General features: G+C 36.7%; 1 protein-coding gene across 4 annotated transcripts in view; it reads left to right on the top strand.

Annotated features, from left to right (window-relative positions):
• Positions 1-26,173, top strand: part of zmp:0000001200 (dedicator of cytokinesis protein 9) — a 145,450-nt gene extending 119,277 nt beyond the window's left edge. For 2 of the 4 annotated variants that reach the window (XM_054788039.1, XM_054788038.1), the window contains exons 38-53: positions 136-272; positions 2,820-2,935; positions 3,696-3,833; positions 3,917-4,099; positions 5,847-5,960; positions 6,032-6,247; positions 7,880-7,937; positions 8,021-8,127; positions 9,062-9,184; positions 9,262-9,375; positions 15,670-15,816; positions 17,395-17,605; positions 19,884-20,074; positions 21,965-22,065; positions 22,361-22,499; positions 25,161-26,172. In XM_054788039.1, coding sequence (XP_054644014.1) covers positions 136-272; positions 2,820-2,935; positions 3,696-3,833; positions 3,917-4,099; positions 5,847-5,960; positions 6,032-6,247; positions 7,880-7,937; positions 8,021-8,127; positions 9,062-9,184; positions 9,262-9,375; positions 15,670-15,816; positions 17,395-17,605; positions 19,884-20,074; positions 21,965-22,065; positions 22,361-22,499; positions 25,161-25,286 — 2,221 coding nt within the window. In that variant the 3' untranslated portion in view covers positions 25,287-26,172. Of the gene's footprint in view, positions 1-135; positions 273-2,819; positions 2,936-3,695; positions 3,834-3,916; positions 4,100-5,846; positions 5,961-6,031; positions 6,248-7,879; positions 7,938-8,020; positions 8,128-9,061; positions 9,185-9,261; positions 9,376-15,669; positions 15,817-17,394; positions 17,606-19,883; positions 20,075-21,964; positions 22,066-22,360; positions 22,500-25,160 lie in introns of all 4 variants that reach the window. The other 2 variants (XM_054788041.1, XM_054788040.1) reach the window with 2 other exon arrangements.
• The last annotated feature ends 1,030 nt before the right edge of the window (positions 26,174-27,203 follow it).

Raw genomic sequence — 27,203 nt, 5'->3', positions numbered from 1 at the left:
TTTCTCCACTGACTTTAGATCCGCTTTGGTTTCTTTCAATTTCCGAGCGATATTCCAAAGTGGAAGCAAGTGTGCAAAAATCATCCTAACCTGCTCCTCAGCCACTCATCCATCTCTGTCCTGCTTCCTCATCAGGAACCAGGACGGGGCAGGACACGTAGCGCATGAGCGGAAGTCTCAGACTCTGCCCGTGTCCCGTAACAGGGCGGGAATGATGCATGCCCGCTTGCAGCAGCTCAGCAGCCTGGATAACTCATACACTTTTAACCACAGTAAGTCTTCCATACTTATACGTATACTTCCGTATCATCCCAGCGTCTTAAACACCACAAGTAAAAAACCCGCCTGCTCTTGCTTTCATCATGATCATCATCTCCTTCAAAACCTAGCATGAAGATTGACCTTATTTGCATTTCAGTTGAAAAAGCCGTGTGTCGAGTCAGTCTCTTACTGAAGTTTCTTTGTGCTTTCAGTGTAAAAAAGCTTTCGAGTATTCTTGGAATATCTGTAGAGCATGGTAAGGACGTATCAGGATGGCAGGCTGTTAGCAAGCTTCTGTTCCTTGGGTTGAATCACAGCCATTAACTTTAACATGACCTTGCTTTTTATGCACGGGTGTCCAAACTTTTTTCAACGAACAATGAAAAATGAAAGGATTCAAGGGCCAACACATGTAGATATGCTAAGAAGTAATATATATTTCAAGAAAAAACTGCATCTCAGCTTGGTGATATACAGTCATGGAAAAAATGATTAGACCACCATTGTTTCTTCACTTTATTGATCCATTTTAATGCCTGGTACAACATTTTGGACAAATATAATGATGACAACAAATATAGCTCATGTGAGTTTAATTTAAAAGGTGATATCTAGCAACCTCCATGGTTTTCTTGATAATAACCAAAATCACTTGAGTTCTTACATGAATAGCTATAGCATTGTACTGCCAAAAAATTTAACTCTTATGAGCTATTTTTGTTGTCATTGTTATATTTGTCCAAACAAAGGTACCTTTAGTTGTATCAGGCATTCAAATGAACAAGACACTGAAGAAACAAGGGCGGTCTCATCATTTTTTCCATGACTGTAGGCTCGCTTTTTTCCCCATTTTTGCTATATATATTTTTTTATTTTCCAAATCCAAATCAATAATATCACAGAAATAAAAACATTTCTTTATTATTTCAACTTGATGTTACTAAAATTATATTATTTTTCCTCATACTAAGAGTTTATTGTTATAAAATTACAGCAGTTTTTTTAAACTTTCTTCCTAAATAATTCTTAAATAATAAATTCTTAAATAATAGTTTCTTCTTAAATAATTTTCTTTTCCTAGCATTACTTTATTCTCATAATATTTTGACTTTATTTCCATATTATTCAAATTTTTTACCCAACATAATTTTCCAAAAATGACAACTTTATTTTGTTTCATTCTTCGTAATATTGCGAGATTTATTTTTTCCTTAATAATTCAAACTTATGCTGCTAAAATGACCTTTTTTTTTGTTATGACTTTTTTTTCTTAATATTTTGACATTATTATTGTAAAAATAACAGCTGTTTTTTCCATATCTGCTGTTTTTTGTATTTTCCAATCATTTCAACTTTCTTCTTAAATAATCTTCTTGTAATTTTTCTTTTCCTAATATTGTTACTTTATTCCCATAATATTTTGACTTTACTCCCATAATATTTTAACCTTTTCCCCAAACTAATTTTCCAAAGATTACAACTTTATTTTGTTTTGTTTCTCATAATATTATGACTTTAAAAACAACATTTTTTATATTTCAACTTTATGGGACTAAAATTATGTTCCAAAAAATATGCTCCATTATTTTTTTATTTATTCTCATAAAATAGTGTCTTTTTTTTCTTAATATTTTGACTTTATTCTTGTAAAAATTACAGTTGTTTTTTTCCATATTTTTCCCCTTTTTTCACTATTTAAAATTTCTTCTTAAATAACCGTCTTCTAAATTTTCTTTTCCTAGTATTAAGATTTTATTCCCATAATAGTTTGACTTTACTCCCATAATATTATAACTTTTTCACCAACCTAATTTTCCAAAAGTGACAACTTTATTTTGTTTTGTTAATTGTGTCTTTAAAAAAGTATTTTTTCTTTAATATTTAAATTTTATTTTTACATAATTACATAATTTAAGTTTTTTCTCGTAAAGTTGCGGCTTTTTTCTCTTAACATTTTGACTTTATTTTAATAAAATTACAGCTGTATGTATTCCCATAATATTATAACTTTTTACCCAACAAAATTTTCAAAAAATGACTATTTTATTTTGTTGTTGCAACATTAAGAAATTATGTATTTTTTCTTTAATATTTCAATTTTATGCTCCCAAAATGACATTATTTTTCATCATAATATCACAACGTTATTCTCGTAAAATCAAACCTTTTTCTCATTCGACCACTTTTTAAAAATATATTTTACTTCTCTGCAAATCTCTGCAGATGTTTCCATTTTTGCTGTTGTTTTCTTGTTAAATTATTTATAGAATGTGCAGCGGGCCAGTAAAAAAACATCCGCGAGCCGCAAATGACCCCCTGGGCCGCACTTTGGACGCCCCTGCTTTTTACATGACCAGCTTGCCAGATATGTTTGCTCTTATTCCAGTTTGCACTCTTTCGTCCAAACAATGCAGCTTGTTCATTAACTGCACAAAGTGAAATAACAAACACATTCATGATGGGAAGTGCAGCTTTTTTCATGACGTCACCTCTGTGGTGCAACTCACATGGTGTATGGAGTATCATGTGAACACACTACAGCCGTCTGCTCTCCTTAGCTTACAGTCACTCGGATGCCGACGTGTTAAATCACTCTCTGCTGGAGGCCAACATTGCCACCGAGGTGTGCCTGACCGTCCTGGACACCCTCAGCATCTTCATCATGGGTTTCAAGGTAAGATATGCAGATGACCTTGCGGGACCACAAGCAAATGGCGAATCAGCTGCGAGTGATAAAAATGTCCATTACTCACCACTAATGAATGCTAATGTAAGATGATGGATGAACATACGGAACGGGAGTGACGGTACAGCCTTCACCCTGGTTATCAGGTTAGCGCTACAGGCTAGCAGGCTAGACAAGCCGCAGCTACATAATCCACACTGCTTGCCGGTTGTCATTCCAGTAAGGATGTACTGTACCATCATATATTAACTTGTGTTCACCTCACTGCAAGTTTTGAGGCCAAACGCGATGACGGTGCTTTCAGGGCAAAGGCAAAGAAAGTGGGAAATCTCAACGCTTGACGGAATAACGTTATCAGTGAAACATAAAGACATAAACATGTAAGAATTGTGGGCCTAAGAATAGTGGTACATGTGTTATCACATAGTTCTGAATATTTGCTAACTTTTAGTGAGTGAGATGTGCTTTCTGCGGAATAATGTAAAATTACACAACTGATCAATGACTGAAGAGAAATTTGCTGGAAAGTCCCGTCCATGTCCCTGCAAAGATGTTTTAGTCGAAGGCGGCCATGTTTTTCAACCAATCTTGCTCAAATTTTACACACATGTGCTTTACAGTCCCCTAAAGGTGGCGGAAATTCATTCAATTCTTGTGAGAACATGCTTACTTGCAAAGTCAGGTCTATTCATAATAGTGAAAATTCATCCCCAGAAGTTCCATCATCTTTCTTTGCTCTTGATCGTAGACCCAACTGTGCTCTGATAATGGCCACAGTCCACTTATGAAGAAAGTGTTTGAAGTCCACCTCTGTTTTCTGCGGATCAATCAGTCCGAAACAGCCCTCAAGCAAGTCTTCACCTCGCTGCGGACATTCATCTACAAGGTGCAGATGATGATGTGTGTGTGTGTGCTTTTATCATAGCCCCAGCCCCGTCCCTGCAGCTCACGGCATTTCTGCCTTTTCAGTTTCCCTGCACGTTTTTTGAAGGCCGTGCTGACATGTGCGCTGCGTTCTGCTACGAGATCTTAAAGTGCTGTAACTCCAAACTGAGCTCCATCCGCAGCGACGCCGCCCATCTGCTCTACTTCCTCATGAAGAGCAACTTTGACTACACGGGGCGCAAGTCTTTTGTCCGCACACACTTGCAGGTGGGAACCTCTGTGCCTCTGAAAAGAAACACAGTCAAACAACACCTTGAACAATGATTCTAGACTTTTTTGTGTGCTTTGATCGCCTAAACCAGGGGTGTCCAAACTTTTTTCCACTGAGGGCCACACAGTGAAAAATGAAAGGGTGCAAGGTCCACTTTGACATTTTGTAAATATAATAAGTTATATATATATTTTTTAAAACTGCATCTCAGCTTTGTCATATAGATGAAAAAGCCTATTATTAGAATCAACTTCACTCTTTTTCCCTTTTTCCCCATTTTTTCTGTTGTTTTTTTTGTTCCAAATATTTCAACTTTCTTCTTAAATAATCTTCGCAATTTTTTATTCATAATATTTTGACTTTATTCCCATAATATTACTACTTTTTCAAAAAATACCACTTTGTTTAGTTTTGTTTCTCATAATGTTATGACTTTTTTTCATATTTCAACTCTATACTAAAATTACATTCTTTTTCCTCGTAATGTTACGAGTTTATTCTCGCAAAATTGTGATTTTTTTCTCATTAGAAAACTTTTGTGTAATAATTTGACTTTTGAATTCTTGTATTATTCTCAGTGTGCTCTTTTCCCCCCATTTTTGCTGTTGTTTTTTTTTTTTTCCAAATATTTCAACTTTCTTCTTAAATAATCTTTATTAATTTTCTTTTCATAATATCATTATTTTATTCCCATAATATTTTGACTTTATTCTCAAAACATTATGCGAGGGGAGGGGTGATCTCAGAGACGATGAAGGGCAGACCCACATGCCTAGACACCCAAGGCTATTTGAATCAGGTGATAAACATGTGGAGGACTTGTTTTTTTGAGACGAGAGCCTCGAGCAGATAATCATAGCGAGTCAGAGTGACATGAGTGTGTATCTTAGGAGAAATACATTTGTACATTATGTTGTGCATAATTAGAACTAACAATAGTGAAATAAAATATCCATAATATTTATGGATAATGGACACTAAGCATTTTATAACAACTACTATGGAGAGAATAAACAACAACTATGTTAACTCTACACACGTAACTTTAGCAACTTTGTACAAAACAAGTGGCGCAAGACATGCTGGGTAGCCAGAAGCACCCACAGCGACACTATAAGAATTTTTTTATATACTGTATATTTATTTTTATGGGTTTTTTTTTTTGTTATACTTGAAACCCTTTTTTTTACTGAATACTTGATTCATCCTAGCCTCTAGCACACCCCAGCTAAGTTGAGTTTGAGACCCTGTAGTAAAGAATCTCTATGTTTATTGGTAGTGTGATATCATATGGATATGTTTGGGCTCATTAAAATGAAAAATCCACCGGTGTGTTTAGATTTGCGTTGAAATCACATGAAATGTTGTAACTGTAAATGTTGAAATGTAAATACATGCACACTTCACGATGAAATCCCTTTTGATTCTTGATTAATAAGGTAAGTAGCTTGTCAAAGTGTGGCACAGTGAACCTCCCCCCACAGAGCATAAAACAACTGGGGCCACCACTACACTACTTCCACAGGTTTTTTGTACTGCTGAGACTTTGTTTTCAAAGAATACATTAATTTTGCCTTTAAACATGAGTCAGCTTAGCAGGTTTAAAAAGAATGTTTCCTTTTAAAAATGTTTCAAGCTGCTGCACCTCCCATGAAGCCTTTTGGCCCGTGCTTTTTGGGAAAAACCCTAAGGAGGGACAATTTGCTGAAATATTCCTGTTAATCATTCTTTCCTTTTCTCTAGGTGGTGATTGCTGTAAGTCAGTTGATAGCTGACGTCATTGGTATCGGGAGTACTCGCTTCCAGCATTCCTTATCCATCATCAACAACTGTGCCAACAGTGACAGAACTATCAAGGTCAGGAAACTCTTATTTTATTATGATTATTATTAATTTTGTGCCTAAAACAACAAGTTCTCCCTCGACAGAACACGGCGTTCCCGTCAGACGTTAAAGACCTGACCAAACGCATCCGAACCGTTTTGATGGCGACCGCTCAGATGAAGGAACACGAGAGGGATCCAGAGATGCTGGTGGACCTTCAGTACAGCCTGGCCAAGTCTTATACCAGCACGCCGGAGCTCCGAAAAACCTGGCTGGACAGCATGGCTCGAATCCACGTGAAGAACGGAGATTTATCCGAGGTGTGTCGTGAAAGACGAGCAATATGTGGCAGATTTGGGGCCGTTCATTTGAAGGAGTTGGTGTTTCTAAACGTCTCTCTTAAATGATCAATGAATATAATATTATAAGTAGAGATGCCCAATATTGGCTTTTTTGCCAATATCCGATATGCCGATATTGTCCAACTCTCAATTTTTGATTCCGATATCAACCGATATATGGAGACATCACATACAGTATCTACTGCTGTGGAATTAACACATACTGTATGTGTTGTGAAACTAATGGATGCAGCATCAGCAATTAGCTTTTCAACGTGCCTGTAAACATCTCGGGTAAGCAAACTACAGGGTCTGCCTGCCGCTCTTTCCGCATTTTATTTTTTACATTCCCGCTACCCCATAGACATACTGTATGAATGAATGAATGGTGCACGGGAATACAGTGTTTCCCACAACGTCGGTAAATTATGCTCTCAAAACAATGTTATAATGGCCAAATCTTGCAGGGCCAAATGCGATCAAAGGTAATTGTTAAGTCTTACCTGTGAAATGTTATTCCGTGGGATGTGGTTTACAGCACATGAATGAGGTATCTTCTCCACTCTGATTCTTGCCACATCCAATATGGTGGCAACGTTGACCTACGGCTCAGCGCTCGATGCGGCATCTACATATGATAGATAGATAGATGGATAGATATGAGCTACCCCACTCACCATGAGCGGTGTTTTGACAACCCACCACATCCTGCCACTCCGAACACGGTTAAGCAAAACATCAGCTCAGGCATATGCTGCGTGTTGACTGTCATGGCGACAGCAATGTTGCTTGTGGCGCTTAAAGAGCCATGTCACCTTTCATTATAGTGAAGAACCCCTATACCGATGTTGACCGGTACATTTTCATGCATCGGTGGGCCGATATTATCGGATATCCCTAATTATGAGTTTATTCTCGTAAAATTGCAACCTTTTTGTCTCTTTTTTGTCTTTGTTTGAATGCAATTTTTTTCTCTTAATATTTTGACATTATTCCCGTAATACTGACTTGTATCCCAACCAAGTTTTCCAAAAATTCTTTGTTTCATAATATTCTGACTTTAAAGAAAGAACATATTTTTTTCTAAAATGACATTAATTTCCTTATAGTATTACAAGGTTGTTCTTTTTTTTTTTTCTTGGTACGATACAACGTTTTTCTCTTAATATTTGGACTTTATTCTTGTGAAATTACAGCTGTTTTTTTATTTTGATTTTTTTCTTGTGACATATCTTTTCCTGCAACCTTTTGTTTGTTTGTCAAAATATTACAACATATTACAAAAAAGTTACATCTTTTTTCTTTAATACATCAGCTTTATGGTACACTAATGCCGTTTTTTTCCCTCATTATATTACAACGTTATTCTCGTAAAATTCCAACTTTTTTGTTCTTGTAATATTTTGACTTTATTCTTGTACAATCATTTTTGCTGCTTTTTTAAAAGGTTTTCTTTTAAATTATATTTTTAGAATGCGCTGTGTCAGCTGTTTTATGCTCTTCCAATTATGGATTGTTTTGCTTTGAAGTTTGCGTTGTATTAGGTGCCATTGTAGTTTTTTAAGTTTAGTGTTTTTCTTTCACTGACTATCCTGCTGTCATTGGTTGCAGGCAGCCATGTGCTACGTTCATGTGGCAGCGCTGGTGGCAGAATACCTGAGGAGAAAAGGTACTACGCTCACCTGTCTCATTTTAGCTGTCACAGAGTCTGACCGGGCTAATTCCTAATCAGCAGTGCCATTCTTTCTGCAGGCATGTTCAAACAAGGATGCTCAGCGTTCCGAGTGGTGACTCCAAACATCGATGAGGAGGCGGCCATGATGGAGGATGTCGGCATGCAGGATGTCCACTTCAATGAAGTACTTACATATTTTCTACTCCCCACCCGCTCCAAAACCTCCTGCTAGCTTCACGCTGATGTTCTCCTCTGATTTTTGGATCATTTGCAATATAAGTGACTGTTCCTCCCCTTCTCTCTTGCCATTATTTACTCACCACACAATCCAGGTTTAAGCCCTAAATATTCCTCACACATTAAACACATTTAAAGTATAAAATAAAATAATGTAAGATGATGGATGAACACATGGAACGGGAGTCACGGTGTAGCCTTTAGCTGGTCGTCAGGCTTGCACTAGACTCTACAGTAGTGACTTGAGGCTAGAAGACTAGAGAAGCCACGTCTGCATTGCTTACCTGTTGTCGTTCCAGTAAGGTCTTACCATCATGTGTGAACTTTTGATCACCTTGCTGCAAGTTTTGAGCCCGCATTGTTGTATAAGTTTCACTTTTGCATCACACAGCAACTATGGTGCGTTCGAATGTCGCCAAAGTGTGCAATCTCAGCGCCGAAGGAAATATGTGTGAAGCATAAATACATCCATCCATCCATCCATCCATCCATCCGTCCATCCATCCATTTTCTATGCTGCTTCTCCTCATTAGGGTGGCGGGGGCATGCTGGAGCCTATCCCAGCTGACTTCGGGCAACAGACGGGGTACACCCTGGACTGGTCGCACAAATACATGAACATCTAAAAATTGTGGGCTTTTTTGTAAGAGTGGGACATGTATTCTGTACATTTTACCTGTATTATCACATATTTATGAATTGATATTGACTTACAGTGAATGAGATGTGTTTTCTGTGGGGAAAAAAATGGCCTATATTCAGAAAAAAAATTCATTTTTTGACCAATAATCCAGGAATTTGCGCAGTATGAGTGCTGAATTGCAAATGTGTGGGGATCCACTGACTGTAAAAATCATTTGTGTTGTCAATATTCTCACCAGGATGTCCTCATGGAGCTTTTGGAGGAGTGCGCCGACGGCCTGTGGAAAGCCGAGCGTTACGAGCTCATCTCAGACGTCTACAAGTTGATCATCCCCATTTATGAGAAGCGTCGGGACTTTGAGGTATGAAATCTTCTAAAGGAGTGACGATGCTGACCTCGGTTCTTTGGTGTCATCGGCTTTTCCGATCCTCTGCTCAGAAACTGGCCCACCTGTACGACACGCTGCATCGGGCGTACAGCAAAGTCACAGAGGTCATGCACACGGGAAAGAGGTTACTTGGCACTTACTTCAGAGTGGCGTTCTTTGGCCAGGTGAGCTTCCAATTTGATAAATATTTGTATTAGTGATGATTTTTTAAATTAAAACGTGATACAGTAATCCCTCGTTTATCTCGGTTTATTAGTTCCTGACCCGACCGTGATAAGTGAATTTCCGCAAAGTAGAATTCCTTATTAATAAGTGGAATATTTTCGGACTTAGAGCATAGAAAACCTATTTACAACCTTCGAAATACATAATGTTAAAAATAACATTATTAGAGCCCTTTAGACATGTGATACCACCCCTATAGTCGCCTTTACAATCACATTACCCAATATGGTAGACATAATAAGGTAAAATAAGACATTTAAGACATAAATAAGACTTGTTGCTCATGTGTGTTGCAGTAAATGCAGACCAGAAGTGATGCTGGGGGTTCAGAGTTGAGTTTCAGCTTTGTTTTAGCCCGTGTTGGGGATTTTTGTGCCTGCTGTGTTCAATAAATGAATAGGCCTGACATTGCAATTAATCCCATTCTAACAAGAACTGAGTGAATAACTGCAAAGTAGGATTCAAAGTAGGATTCCTATTACCCAAAATAGTAGGCATAAAAAGAGAAAATAAGACATATAAAGTATAAATAAGACTTGTGCTCGTGTGTGTTGCTATAGATGTGTTCTGGTGCTAGGGGAGTTGAGCGGGAGGGCGGACAGGAAGTGACATCGGTGGTCCAGAGATGAGTTTTAGCTTGGCGAGGGTTACGGACGCAGCAGTAGCCTGTGTTAGGGATTAGTGTGCCTGTTACAGCAACATTACTGACACCTAGTGGCCAGTGTACAACACTACATATCATTACAACGCCTTTGAATGCGTCTTCTGAATGCCTTATATTTGTATTTTACTTCCTTTAACCATTTTTATGCTTCATTTAGGCAAAAAAATTGGTAAAATTTGCTTTCAAATGCTGTTGTGGAAAACATTGTTTCTTAAGAAAAGAGAATGCCTGAAATAAAGACAGGGAGTTTGCACAGTTTATTTCTTTTCCAAAAGAGGTCAGACATAATACAGAAACATACAGCGTGCATACATGCAAATGTGAAAGAAAAGAATCAGTTCCTCAATGCCGCCTTGCCCTGGGGGGTAGCTTACATCCCAGAGGGACTTCCTCTGGCACTGTTTGTCACACCCATGCTACAGATAACCTCCTGACTGAGAGGTCAACTATGTTTGAAGGGACTCCCCGATGCCGCCTTGTCTTGTGGGTGGAGCTTGCATCCCAGAGTGACCTCCTCTGGCACTGTTTGTTACCCCCAGGCTAGAGATAACCTCCTGCTGAGAGGCTAACTATGCTTGAAGGTACTGCAGGAATGTGCTCAGATACAACAATTGAAGCTCTACAAAAGGCTATCAAGAGCGGTTCACATAATAGGATAATGTGTTACCTAAATTATACCTGTACACTATAAATGCATATGACTAATAATAGGCCAAAACAAAAACGCATGATTTATTAATTCATATAGTTTAAATAAAAAACTTGATAGGGTGAAGATGCGAAATTTGTGGCAAAAAGTGGCGAGGGTTTACTGTATTGGAATAATCTTAAATGAATGGGTTTACTTTCGGTATTGTTGTACCTTTAATAACATATGAATGGAAGCCCGCTTCCAGAAAAAAGTAAATATGTAATCAAAGAAAAAAATATCCCAATGGTAAATCATAATTATGAGACAAAAAATCTAAATTATGAGATTAAAAAAATGTTAATTATGAGATAAAAAATCGAAATTATGATATTAAAAAAATCGAAATTATGAGATGAAAAGCCATATTTATGAGATAGGAAAGTCATAATTATATGATTAAAAAATTGAAATTATGAGATGAAAAAATAAAAATTGTGAGAAAAACCACGAAATTGAGAAAAAGTCATAATTATGAGATGGGAAAGTGATAATTATGAGATAAAAAATCAAAATTATGAGTTAAAAAAAATTGAAATTATGAGATTAAAAGTCGAAATTGAGATACAGTAATAATTATGAGACAGGAGAGTCATAATTGGGAGATAAGAAGTCGAAATTATGAGATAGGAAAGTCAAAGTTATGAGATAAAAAGTCCAAATTACGAGATGAGAAAGTCATATGTATGAGAAAGGAAAGTCATAAGTATGAGATAAAAAATCGAAATTATGAGATTCAAAAATCAAAATAGTGAGAAAAAAAGTTGAAATTGAGATAAAAAGTCATAATTATGAGATAGGAAAGTCATAAGTATGAGATAAAAAGTCAAAATTATGAAATTAAAAAATCTAAATTATGAGATAAAAAAATCTATGAAATAAAGTGAAAATCATGAGATAAAAGTCATAATGATGAGATAAGAAAATCGAAATTATGACATTAAAAACATCAAAATTATGAGATAAAAAATTGAAATTATGAGATAAACTCAAAATTATGAGATAGGAAATTTGTAATTATGCGATATAAAGTCGAAATTATGCGATAAAAAGTCATAATTATCAGATAAAAAGTACAAATTATGAGACGGGAAAGTCATAATTATGACATAAAAAGTTGAAATTATGCGATTAAAAAGTCATAATTATGAGATCAAATGTCATAGTTATGAGATAAAAATCAAATTGAATCGAGTTTGTATTTCGCAGTTTGTATCTCATAATTTGTATCATTGTATCTCATACTTTATCACATAATTATGATACTTTATTGATCTCCAAGAGAAATTCACATTTCCTCGTTATTGTTATCATTATCTTTATTACATGATTTCCTAACCTTGACTTTTTATCTCATTATTATGACTTTTTATCTCATAAGTTTGACTTTTTATCTCATAATTCTGATTTACCGTTGGGATTTTTTTTTTCAGTGACCGAAACGGGCTTCCATACATTATGAGCACAGGTTGTGGTCATTTTTATTTCACACTAATCCAATTTTTTGCTTTTTGCCCTCTTTTAAGGCAGCGGTAAGTTGTGTCGTTGCACCTTGTAAGCTCTTCCAGGCTGCCTTTGTGTGCTGCTGCTCTTTTTCATTGTGCTTATGAAACGTATTCAGTACTTTTCTACCAATCATCATTACAGATTCTGCATTCATTGCATGGCGCTGGTCTGTTTCTACACTTCATATGGTTTTGTCATACAAAGTCAGGGTTTCTGGGTGTTTTCTTCCGCTTGTCATTCACATGGTTACGCAGTGTGTCTGGGTAGCTTAAGTAATGAATAATGATGCTTTTAATTTCTGCCCTGTAGCATTACCAGTTTACCGATTCGGAGGCTGAGGTAAATGAGTGTGATAGCCGGCGTCGTGAGACTGCAGTGAGCTTTTTAGAAGCCGTGTACTTCTCCTTTGCAAATGCAATCAGCTTCAGTGTCATCGTGATTGGGTAATGTAGGACAACGGACTGAGTGAGGTTGTCATGTTGACACTGAGATGATGCTTTGTTCTTTGAGTTGTCTCTTGAAACGGATTCTGTCTGCAGAGCATACAGTCACTGGCCACTGCATTGTTGCATCATTCATATTTATCATCTCATTCGAATGTGTTCTTAATGTTGTGGCCAGTGATTGCTTTTTAGTGTGCTTTAAACCTTAGCTAGTGCAGGGGTGTCCAAAGTGCGGCCCAGGGGCCGTTTCAGCCCACGGCTGTTTTTTTTATTGACCGCGGCACATTCCAAAAATATAATTGAACAAGAAAAAAATGAAAAAACAAACAGCAGCAGTAATTTTACAAGTTTTTACGTGAAGGAATTTACGTGTGGCCCACGGCTGTTTTGTTTTTTTGTTTGTTTTCCCCGCGGCAGATTCTAAAAATGTAATTTAACAAGAAAACTAAAAGAAAGAAAAATCGCACACTACAGCAAAAATGTAAAAAATTTGCAGTCAATTGAGAGAAAAAAGTTGTGATCTACTGAGAAAAAGTCGTAATTTTACAAGAATCGGCAGCTGTCATAATGTCATCTAGAAACTTTTTTACTAGCATAAAGCATAAAGCATTACAACCATAAAGTTGAAATGAAAAAATACGTTACTTTTTAACATTTTTGAACAGCAAAAATTTTAAAATCAGCAGTAATTTAACAAGAATAAAATAAATATATATACAGTTAAAAACAGAGTCAAAAATACATACATATACAGTGTATAACCACAAACACAACGAATAATTTGTTTGTAAGAAGAAAATTTACAAGAATGTTGAAATAGTTGGGAAATTAAAAAATGCACACCTGCAGAAATGAGAAAAACAGCTGTAATTTTACGAGAATAAAGTCAAAATATGAGGAGAAAAAAGTTGTATTCTAACGAGAAAAAAAGAAAATGCATTATCATTAGGGATAAGCGAAGTACACCACTATCTGTATCTGTAACTGTATCTGTTCACCCATCTAAATGATCTGTATCACTATCTGTACTGGAGTATCTGGAGTGGGTGGGGCATAACCAGAAGTGGGCATGGTTTAACCGGAAGTGTGTGGGACTTAAATCGGTACATTATTTACATCTGAAATTGGCATGGATTGATCAGAAGTTGCTATATTTATTGTTTATTATTCAGCTATATGTGTGCTGTGTATGTGTGGACGTGATCTGTGAGACTTCATGATTTCATTATTGTCTTATGATCTGTGTGAAGATGCCGATTCATGCAAACATCCAGTGATGGCAAACGGTGAAATAATTTGTCAGCCTTGTTCACTGTCGTTTTCTCAAAAGCACCGCGCTCAGTACGACGAGCAAAGTTTTCCAACGGACTTTATATCGCCAGGAAGCAAGCGGACAAAAAAAAAAAAAAACAGCAGTGACTGATGCACGAGCCATAAACGGCTCTCTTGTGAAATGCACCGCGTACGTTACAAAACTATTTTAAGATTGCAACGTAGTCGACATACTGCAACGTATTGAGAGGGGTGTAATATTTTACCACACTTATGTACCGTCATGGCAAAAAGGATTACAGCACCCTTGTTTCTTGTTCATTTTAATGCCTGATACAACTAAAGGTACCTTTGTTTGGACAAATATAACAATGACAACAAAAATAGCTCATAAGAGTTACATTTTTGGCAGTACAATGCTATAGCTATTCATGTAAGAACTTAAGTGATTTTGGTTGTTATCAAGAAAACCATGGAAGTTGCTAGATATCAGCTCTTAAATTCAACTCTTATGAGCTATTTTTGTTATCATCATTATATTTGTCCAAATTGTTGTACCAGGCATTACAATGGATCAATAAACTGAAGAAACAAGGGTGGTCTCATCATTTTTTCCATGACTGTATATAATGTAGTGTGATAGCCATACAGGCAGAATGATGCAGCTGTACAGGTGTACCTAAATTTGTGGCCAGTCAGTGCAGGTTAGTTACCACTGTCTGTGTGCTGCCAATTGAAAATTAACAAAAATCTTATATTGTTGGTAGCACGCCTGTTTTATGATGACTTCATGGAATAAGACAAAAATACATTTCAAGGAAAAATAGCGGTCATGCTACCCCGGTTGAGTTGCAAAGTGACTGACGCAACACAATCCTGCACAGCGCTGTCTTGTCAAATGCACCGCCTACTTTACGAAAGAAGTTTACCAAGTAATTTCAGATAAAAAACGAAAAAGAAGCGAGCTGAGGAAAACCTAATAAAGTGGAGGCAGTGGGCAACGCCACACGAGCCGTTTTCAACTTGCCAATTGCACCGTGTATATGAATGAGGCACCGATCAACTCCTCTGTGGCTCCAGCCTGCACAGTCTGTCTCAGCAGGGGTGGCCGCTCTGTGTGACTGGCCAATCACAGAGCGTGAAAAGAGTGAATACATAATGAGGATTTTCTTTCCCCACGATTACGGATAATGGCGAGGTGTACTCGTTTCATGCTCGTATTCGGCAAAAATGCGTTATCCGTCACGGCTCATCCCAAGTTATCATAATAATTTTGGAAAATTAGGTTGAGGAAATAGTCAGAATATTAGGGGAATAAAGGCAAAATATTACAGGAGTAAAGTGCTATTTACGAAAAAAAGAAGAAAGATAAAAAATAATAAAAAATCCAACAGGAAAAATGGGGAAAAAAAGAGCAAATAATAATAGGCTTTTTCACTTTCATCACAAAGCTGAGATGGGGGCTATTTTTTTCCTGAAATATGTACTGTATAACTTCTCAGCATATCTGAAATGTGTTGCTTAACAAAATACCAAAGCGGCCCTTGCCTCCTTTCTTTTTCACTATGTGGCCCTCGCTGGAAAAAGTTTGGACACCCCTGCTCTAGTGGCTTCCATGTGTGTACATATGTATAGTCAACGTGTTTTTTCATGCTTTCAGGGCTTCTTTGAGGATGAAGATGGGAAAGAATATATCTACAAAGAACCCAAATTCACTCCACTGTCCGAGATATCTCAGAGGCTCTTGAAGTTGTACTCTGACAAGTTTGGGCAAGAGAATGTGAAGATGATTCAGGACTCCGGAAAGGTGAGTCTATTATTAATACAGTGGTATCTCCCAAACGTACAAAAACAAGCATTTTTTCCCCATATGAATTAACGTCAATCCTATTAATCCGTTCCAGACACTCAAAAATATGAACAAAAATGTTATAGATTTTTATCGAGAATAATTACTTGCAGGAAATATTCATAAATGACGACTGAAATGGATAACTGAACATTTAACGTTACTTTTACCTTTATTCCCCTGAAGAAGGTCGGATGGCTAAAGCGCTTTGGGGCTGAAAAGGTCCATTAAGACATGCCATAAAAAAATAGTAAAGGCATTTTAACAGGGTTAGAGAGTGCCTTGGATTTTAGCTGTTTTTGGTTACTTTTAAATTTTTCTGAAGAGTGAGAAGGGGAGGGGACGTTTTTCAAGTTGTTTCTTGAATTCAATAGTGTTTTTTACTTTCTGCATCAAATTGCTGGCACTCACAACTTTCTTTGGCCCCATGGCGGATTATTTAGCAGTAGCTAATGAAAGAACGCAGGGGCAGTGAGCGAGCAACGCTTCGGGTGCTTTGTTCGGGCTGTCATTTTCACGGAATGATACAGCGCTGGGCAAGCGGACTCATTTGTTACGCACCATATTAAACCAAGGTGCAGTTTCGGCAAAATTTTTAGAAGAAAACTGAATCATTTGTAATTTCATCTTTAGGGTTAATTTCATTATAGAAATGTCCTTAAATATGCGTATTTTATTTTGTAATAGTAAATGTGTATTTTGTCATTTATATGATGTGTTTTAGGGCTGTTATCCAGGATTTTGTATTAGGTGCTAGAGTCTCTTTTCAGGTCTTTGTTATCAGAATAAATTAAAATATAGGTCCGTATTGTAAGTCTAGGAACATGTTTTTTTCCTCATTTCTCTCGTTTTTTAGGTATTTTATTAACTATCAACCATGTAGTATGAGACAATGCATACAAAAAACAAGACTCACAACGCTCACATTTTCCAGTTGTTTTTTTTTTTTTTTATTTTAACATGCTAACACACAACAAAACTTTTTTTTTTTGGGGGGGGGGGGGGGTTAATTGATGAATTTATAGATTTTTTTATCATATTTATATTGTATTGTTGTTATTGTTGTTATTATTGTTAATAATTATTGTTATTATTAAGTCATAGTTGGCTTGTTGATTTATTTTCAATTTGTTGTTCATGTTCAAAAAAATATTCAAAAATCAATTGTTAAGTTTAAGTTTTTAAAAAGAAAACTGGAGCATTAAATGGTAATGATTTTATTTATTTTGAACATGCGTACAAGTTACATTGGAATACATCACATAGAACAATTCACAGTTCCACATGTCCAAAAAGGAGTAGGAAGAAGCAAAGCTTATTTAATCCTACCCCCCCATCTGTTTCACATCAACTACAATACATTTGTTCACTTCCTTTATTTCAAATGTATTCACTGCGAGTTAAATAAAAAAAAACAAAGGTCTGACTGTACTGCCTTGTGGTTCATCTTCATAGTAAAAGTATTTCATCATGGTGACAGTGTAGTAATCTTCATAGAAAAGGTATCTTGTCATAACCAATGTGCATGGTTTCCAGATCAACCCTAAAGACCTGGATTCCAAGTACGCGTACATCCAGGTGACCCACGTGACACCTTACATGGAGGACAAGGAGCTGGCAGACAGGAAGACGGACTTTGAAAAAAGCCACAACATCCGCCGCTTTGTGTTCGAGATGCCGTTCACCGTGTCGGGCAAAAAGCAAGGCGGCGTGGAGGAGCAGTGCAAACGCAGGACAATACTAACCAGTAAGTGGCGCTGCTGTACTACCATGCATGGGTGCTCCAAGTCGAGAATTTGCATCCTGTGACCTGTAGTCCAGTCTGGAGCCTGTCTGACCCTAAAGGGCCACCATAGTTGATAAGTTCGAATGGTGTAAGTAACATACAACATTGGGGTGATGCGGCTAAACACCTTAAAGTCACAGTTGGGGTTTTGTTTGATGGATTTCGAGTCATTCCACGGTTTAAAAACAACTGCGCCGTGTGGGGTTTGTGTGCACTGGTTCAGACGTAGAAGAGTTAGCTTACATACAAGCATGTGAATATATTAGGGTACCCCATGTGTATGCACACATCAACAAATATCCTGTATGGAAAAATATTGCAGCCGTTGCACAGTGGCTTGGAGTTATTTTCTGCCATGCTCCCCAAGAGGACAGAAATTGAAATACTATTGAAATTCTGCTTTATTTATATATCTGTACAAACCACTGTATGACTTGCTGACACCAGCATCGTTCAAGCATTAACGGGGGCCACTTTATTTTTAGATATTTTAATATTTTTTAGTCGGGGAAAAGTTAATATTACCAATTATACTGTATAGGTACTACATGTACGTGTATACATATACAGTATATGCGTATGTATGTAAATATGAGTTTGGTTCCAGTAGTAGTATTAAACAAGGATAATTAATGAAAAAAGCAATAATAAAAATGATATAATAATACCTAATGATAAATATTATTTACCTTTGAAGAGCAGTGGTCGAGCATTCGTCGTTGGTGGTGGTGGTGGAGCAGGAGGAGGAATTATTGAAGAAAGGACAAATCTTCGTCGTCGTTAGACTCCTCTTTGTAATGATAGTGGATGCCATTGGTACAGAAGTCTTCACATGTTCCATAATTCGAACCTTGCCTTTGTAAATTGTTCCTATGGTTGAGCGATTCACTCCATAAGCACGCGCTACATTAGCCATTTTCTCGCCACCGTCCAACTTCCTGATGATGGCCATCTTCGTTTCCATAGAAATAGCTTGACGTTTCCTGCCACTACTACCAGCACTTGCACTCGATTTATCAGCCATGATAGCGGATAACAAACGTCCCTGTAAAGTATCGAATGGGGTACAAACGGCGTGCTCCGAGATGTCATCAGCGACAAGTGCAGACGAACTGAGAAAGATCACGTGAGAGGGATGCTGCTACCCACCATTCGTAGCGGCGGAATGGCGCGCAATACTAAATTAGCACCTCTGTGTTTCGAAAAAATTTAAATGACAAAATATGGCAATTTTCGAAAAAAAATAATGAAAAAATAGACCAGTCGGCTTGTGTTCGTATCTACGAGTGTTCGCACGTCGGATGTTCGTTAGTAGGGGACGTAGTGTATTTATATTTTTGTATGTTTATATGTTTTGAATTTTGTAAAAAGGTTTTTTATAGTGTGTGTGTGTATAAATATTTATATTTTTATGTTTTGAATTTTGTAAAAAGGTTTTAAAAATGTGTGTGTATGTGGAAAAAATGTTAAAGACATAGCTTTTTGTTATTTGTTATTCATATCAAAATTGTGGCTTTTTTGTCGTTAAATTATGCCTTTTACTCTATTCTTCCAATTTTTTGCTATTTTTTCCACAAATGGCCCCTGGTGCGGCCCCACTTTGGACACCCCTGCTTTTTGTCACTCTTTGTCGAGCACATGACATGAATTCAACTCGGTTAGCAACCACAATTCTGGTTGACCAGTAAGCACGTTAGCTTCCTTCGTGGCTAGTATCATGGTAATTAAAGAGAGAAGGGGAGTGTTATTGCGGCTGGAACTAATCGATGGGTTACAACAGTCGTTTTTATTGCAAATGTTGATCCGAAATCAGAGGAGAAGGCATTCACGGAGGTGGGATGTACGCCCTCCCAACGAGTCGTATACACACAGGAAGTAATGTACTACAAGCACACCATCCGCCTCTGACAGCCCCTTGGGGGGGGGCGCCCCAGTATTTGAGAAGCAGTGCACTACTTGATTATCATAACAAGTGTCACATGTCGTCAACGCATGTCAGTGATCAGCAGGAACGCGTTGTTGCAGGAATAGAAGATTGAGATTAGATAGTGAACATGTCAGCTTGTTTGTCAAGGACTTCTCCTAAACCACAATCACACTTTATGATGTTATGGATGACTTGACTTTATGGCGCAACTGATCCAAAAGTTCAAGCACAGGTTGTTATCTTTACTGTCGGCCTGTTTTGACTTGATGACGAAGAAAGTTCACCTGTCACCTTTCATTCTGTGTCCCACAGCCACGCACTGTTTCCCCTACGTGAAGAAACGCATCGCAGTCATGTACCAGCACCACATCGACCTCAGCCCCATCGAGGTGGCCATCGACGAAATGAGCAAGAAGGTGGCTGAGATCAATCAGCTGTGCTCCTCCAGCGAGGTGGACATGATACGCCTACAGCTCAAACTGCAGGGCAGCATCAGTGTCCAGGTCATTTCAATTTCAGTTTAGATAATAACATCAAATGATATAACGGAATGGAACGGAACATAACAGAACATAACCGAACAAAACATGACATAATGGATCATGACATACTGTAACATACTAGCACATAACATAACAAACTCTTGCATAACATAACATACTAGCACATAGCATACTCTTACATAACATAACATACTAGCACATAGCATACTAGCACATAACATAACATACTCTTGCATAACATAACATACTAGCACATAACATACTCTTACATAACATAAGATACTAGCACATAGCATACTAGCACATTACATAACATACTCTTACATAACATACTGTAACATACTAGCACATAGCATACTAGCACATAACATAACATACTCTTGCATAACATAACATACTAGCACATAACATACTCTTACATAACATAAGATACTAGCACATAGCATACTAGCACATAACATAACATACTCATACATAACATAACATAACATACTCTTACATAACATAAGATACTAGCACATAGCATACTAGCACATTACATAACATACTCTTACATAACATACTGTAACATACTAGCACATAGCATACTAGCACATAACATAACATACTCTTGCATAACATAACATACTAGCACATAACATAACATACTCATACATAACATAGCATACTAGCACATAACATAACATACTCATACATAACATAACATACTAGCACATAACATAACATACTCTTGCATAACATAACATACTAGCACATAACATAACATACTCATACATAACATAGCATACTAGCACATAACATAACATACTCATACATAACATACTCATACATAACATAACATACTAGCACATAACATAACATACTCATACATAACATAGCATACTAGCACATAACATAACATACTCATACATAACATAACATACTAGCACATAACATAACATACTCATACATAACATAGCATACTAGCACATAACATAACATACTCATACATAACATAACATACTAGCACATAACATAACATACTCATACATAACATACTCATACATAACATAACATACTAGCACATAACATACTCTTGCATAACATAACATACTAGCACATAACAGAACATAACAAAACGGAACATAACATAACATACTAAGACATAACGTAACATACTTGCACGTAACATAACTTTACATACTAGCACATAGTATAACTGAACATGACATAACATAATAGAACATAACAGAACCTAACATAACATAATGGAACATAACATAACATATGAGCACACAGCATACTTGCACATAACATAACATACTTGCGTGTAACATAACATAGCATACTAGCACATAACATACTAGCACATATCAGAACATAACATAACATACTTGCACATGACATACTAGAACATAATATAACATACCCTAACATAACGGAACATGACATAACTTTCTCATAGCACATAGCATACGAGTACATAACAAGCCATACTAGCACATGACATAACCTAACATAGCATACTAGAACACAATGTAACAATTGTATAATATAACATCACATGACAGTTATATAATATGACAATCATTTTATTTAAAAAAAATAAATATATGTATACCTCTAAAAACAAATCACAGTGCCGCCCCCCAGCCGCCTTTTTTACTTATAAAATGTCTTAAAAAATATAAAATGTCACGCTTGCTCAAATGAAGATTCATGCCATCGCTCTTCCCGCTGTGCGCTATGCACACCGCAGGGGAGAATCATGAACATGTGACTACAATGTATCCTTAAATAAAATGTCAGGGTTAAAAACGGTTGTCAAGCCAAACAAATGAGCATACATATGAATTAATGCCAGTGGAGTTTCTAATTACTATTGAATGAATGCGGAATTTCTTCATGCAGGTGAACGCGGGACCGCTTGCTTATGCTCGTGCTTTCCTGGACGACGCCAGTGCCAAGAAGTATCCCGATAACAAGGTCAAACTGCTGAAAGAGGTCTTCAGGTCAGTCTCCCAACACGCAGAGGCCGCTTTTGATCTTCATAAGCGTTGCTTGAATGCAGTTCTTCTCAAACCCCCCTCACCCCTGTGGGTAGCATGCTCAGCCCTTGAGTCGGTAGTAAGCGAAGATATGGAATACCCGCATATAGGACCAAGTGCTAGCCAACAAGCAGCTTGAGAGCAAACAAGAAACTCCAACGTTGTTTGCAAAGCGCCCACAAGGCATGCTGGGCATGCATGACAGAAAATAATTGAGAGCCCCGCTTCGATGCGTCCACCGTTTGTTTTGCACTCGCAGGCATTTTGTGGAAGCGTGCGGCCACGGCTTGGGAATCAATGAGCGACTGATTAAGGAGGACCAGCAGGAGTATCACGACGAGATGAAGGCCAACTACAGAGACCTGGCCAGAGAGCTGTCAATCATCATGCATGAGCAAGTGAGTGCACGTCGATCAGCTGTATTGAATGTTTGAAGAGCCGATCTCTAACATGCACGTTGATAACACCTTTCTCTGTTTTCCCTCATGCTGGCCTGAGCAGATTGGATGGTAATGATGATAATAGACATAATAACAATAATAATAATAATAGGTGTTGTTCATTGGTCCAATGCATTATGCAACGTAACATTTGTGTTGGGAAAAAATACATTCACAAATAATTCATATCTCCTCATCCTCTGCACCTTGATAGCTGCAGTTATCTTATCTTTACGTAGCAGCAATAAATAAATAAAGTCATCTTCTTTTTACTACAAAGGCTTCCAATGTAGCGGCTGGCTCAAACAATACACGCATGCCTCTCTATCAGGGGTGGCCAAAGTGAGGCCCAGGGGCCTTCTGCGGCACAATCTAAAAATGTGATTTAACAAAAAATGGAAAAATCAGCAGTAATTTTACAGGAATACAGTCCAAATATGAAGCGAAACAAGTTGTAATCGAGTGAGAAAAGCTTGTGATTTTACGAGAACGTGTGAATGATGAAAAATATTGTAATACTACTGTAGTAGCATAAAGTTGAAATGCTACGAAGAAAAAAGATGCTTTAAAAAAAATCTTTAATAAAAAATGATGACGGACAAAACGACTACAGTTGTAATTGTAGGAAAATTCGGTTGTGGAAAAAGTACAAGAAATTTACAACAAGAATGTTGAAATAGTTGGGGAAAAACAGCAGAAATGGAAAAAAAACAGCTGCATTTTTACAAGAATAAAGTCAAAATATTAAGAGGGAAAAAAAAGTATTCTAATGAGAAAAAAGGCACTATTTTATGAGAATAAATTTGTAATATTATGAGGAAAAAATCTCATTTTAGTAGCATAGAGTTGAAATATTGAAGAAAAAGTGTTATTTTTTTCAAAAGTCCTGATGTTATGAGAAACAGACTAAACAAAATAAAGTTGTCATTTTTGGAAAATTAGGTGGGGAAAATAATGATATTATAATAAATAATAATATTATTATAAATAATAATATTGTGGGAATAAAGTCAGAATGGTGAGATGAATATTTACAACAGGAAAGTTGAAATACTAAAGAAAAAAGATGCTTTAAAAAAAACAACTCTTTAATAAAAAATGATGACAGAAAAAACGACTAAAGTTGTAATTGTTGCGAGAAGAAAGTCAAAACTTTTATGGGAATTAAGTCAGAATTACGAGAAGAACATCTACAAGAAATTTACAACAAGAAAGTTGAAATAGTTGGAAAAAAACAGCAGAAATTTGACAAGAATAAAGTGAAAATATTAAGAGAAACAAGGCACTATTTTATGAGAATAAATTTGTAATATTATGAGGGAAAATGTCATTTTAGTAGCATAGAATTGAAATATTGAAGGAAAAGTGTTATTTTTTGAAAGGTCCTAATATTATGAGAAACAAACAAAACAAAATAAAGTTGTCATTTTTGGAAAATTAGGTGAGGAAAATAGTTGTAATATTCTGGGAATAAAGTTATCATGACGAGAAGAAAATTTATAACAGGAAAGTTGAAATGGTTTGAAAATTTAAAAAAAAACAGCAGAAATGGAAAAAAACAGCTGTAATTTTCCAAGAATGAAGTCAAAATATTAAGAGAAAAAAAGTTGTGTTCTAGCAAGAAAAAAAGGCGCAATTTTATCAAAATTAATTCATAATATGAGAAAAAATAACGTCATTCTAAAAGTCATAATATTATAAACAAACAAAACAAAATAAAGTTGTAATTTTTGGAAAATTGGGTTGGGAAAATTGTCAAATTCTGGTTTGTTAATTTGTTATTTTGCACAAAAAATGTATTCAACTCTTTCTTTCCCTTCCCTGGAGGCTGATTTTGGACGTTATCTATCTTCAACAGTCTGCAGTAGAAGTAGGAGTACTTCCTAAAAGAAAAAACCTTGCCACTTTGGAATTTTAATTCGTCACGCTATCATGATTTTTTTTAAATCTATTCATTAATAAATCATGCTGTTTTGTGGTTGAGTACGACCTAGTATTAGTAAAAAAATAAGCGTATTTAAGCAAATGGCACTTTTTCTGAATAAAGCAGCTAAATGAAGTAGAATACAAATATAAAGCATTCAGAAAACGCATTCAAACATGTTGTGATGATATGTAGTATTCTACACTGGTCACTAGGTGTCAGTAATGTTACTGTAATGTTGGGTGAGACACACAAGCACCAGATTTGATTGCCGGAACAACAGGCTTTTATTGCAGGTTTGAATGATGTCAAAGCAGACACAATAATCCCTAATACTCGTTACTGTTGCGGACGTAACCCACGCCAAGCTAAAACTCAGCGTTGAACCCCGACGTCACTTCCTGTCTGACACCCTAGCACCGGAACACATTTACAGCATCACACATGAGCATTAGTCTTATTTATGTCTTATTTTCTATGATTATGTCTATCTTATTCGGTAATAGGAGTGTAAAGGTGACTGTAGGGGTGTTATTTCATGTCCAGAGGGCTGTAATAATGTTAAAAAATGTATTTAGAAGGTCATAAACAGGTTTTCTATGCTCCAACTATGAAAATATTCAATTTATAAAAAAGAAATCCAACTGAATGAGGGATGATTGTATTTTGCTTTCATATGGAATTTCCTCTTCCAGATCAGTCCCGTGGAGGACGGCATCAAGAGCACTCTTCCGGACTCGCTTCACATCTTCAACGCCATCAGCGGCACGCCAACAGGCGCCACCATCCAGGGCATCCCCAGCTCTTCCTCTGTGGTTTGATGCTGAGAAGCAGTCAAGACGAGGAACGCCGAGGAACCCCACTGATGACTCGTCCAGACCAGGAGGACACAGTGGACAGTGTGGTGGTGCACGGAGAAAGAGAGAGCTGGCGCTCCGTAGAGACGTCCCTTTTGGCCTCCTTCACACGCATCCCACTTTTATATGGGACTTTATTTTACTCTCACGTTGTGTTCTTTTTAATGTAGTCTACTTTTACAATCCACTGTACTGATGCACACATGAGCACTACGTATACGAAGCATACACTCTGTACATTCTATTTCTACATTACTCTTAGCCAATATGAAATTGCTTCAATCGCTTCGGAGCGTTTTGGGCATATTTAAAGCCATTGTATCCTTTTTAAAAAACAAAAAAAGTGGTTATTTATGTAAATATTCAAAGGAAAAAGGAGTGTGTGCAATATGTGGAGCTCATACACTGTACAGATGTTCACCTTCATGCCAAAGGGAGGAAGGAAGGGGTGGAACCTGGCACTGCGCCTACCAACGGGAGGGGCGGGCTTATTGGAAGCTTTTTGCCATTTTAGTGTTGATGTTTTTTTATATTTGCGCAGCAGTGTTTTTTTTATTTGTATTTAACACAAAGTTCTGCTGTAAACAGATGTTTCCCATGCTTGGCTTTAAATAAAATACTCGTTTCTTTGCATCTTTTCTTCTGCTTTTTGTTGAAGTTGGAATGTTTTCATGGAGGCGTCCATATCTTATTATACCTCCAGTTCCCACCCACTGGAAAAACAGCACAGTCAGCAGTATGGAAGACGTATGAACGACTAGTAAGCGTTATCTCGAAAGCATTGTCCTAACTCTACCCCCGACAGGAAGCAGCTTGTGGACATCATGGCTGGTGAGTTGCCTAATCCACAACATAATAATAATAATAATAATGATAATTCCATATAAATGACAGAGAATAAATGAATGTCTTTTGATTAGTGGCAGATTTTAAAGAACCAAAGAAAGAGAAGAAGCGCAAAGGGAAGGTAATGCTTTTATTTTGATACACGGCGGTACCTCCAGTTATAAGCTTAAATGGCTCTTGAATGAGATTCACAAGTGGAAAAGTTTACATCTGTTTTGAACAAACAAAGAAAACATGGGGTGATGGGCGATACCAAATTGTTTTGATTCAATGCGATACCGATTACTTTTTTTGGCATTTTTTAATTCTGATAGATTGTGTGATTTTATTTTATTTTTTTAAGCTCAGTAAACCACATGACAAATACCGGCCAAATGTAATTTTTAAATATTTTATTTCATTTTTGTGTGATTCCTTTTTAAAGCCCAGTACACCACATGACAAGTACTGGCCAAACTTTACTTTTTAAATATTTCATTTTATAATATTGTATCATAGAAAATGTATAACTAATTTTTTTCATAACATTTTAGTCATGACAAATAATACTTTATTTCTGCACAATGTAACCTAGTTTAACTGCTTCCAGAAATATCTTTTCATTGACTCAACTTCAGTCCTGATCATAAAGGTTAAAAATCTGAAATCAATCAAATATAAGGTATTTATGATCAAAACTGAAGGGGGTTTGAAACATGCACGTATTTTTTTTAAACATAGCTCACAGGGTGTAAAAAAAAATACAATAATACGTGATTTGTGCTTGAAATATTACAACTAGTTTAACAGCAGTTTCTCTGTGAACACATTAGCACGTGTTATTGTTGTGCCAGGCGACCGTGGTGGTCACGTGACATGAATGGATCAGTTGGCTATGACACTAGGGGGTGGTGTTGCGCACAAAAGCCTGTACAACTCATACCTTGTTTATTGTTGTAGTTAGAGCATAGAAAACCTGTTTATGACTGCTTCAATAAGGTTTTTACCATTATTTGAGCCCTGTAGACATGAAATAACACACTTATAGTCACCTCT

This window comes from Dunckerocampus dactyliophorus, chromosome 9, assembly GCF_027744805.1.
Source record: "Dunckerocampus dactyliophorus isolate RoL2022-P2 chromosome 9, RoL_Ddac_1.1, whole genome shotgun sequence".
NCBI classification, from domain to species: Eukaryota; Metazoa; Chordata; class Actinopteri; order Syngnathiformes; family Syngnathidae; genus Dunckerocampus; species Dunckerocampus dactyliophorus.
This window is presented reverse-complemented; position numbering and strand designations above follow the sequence as displayed.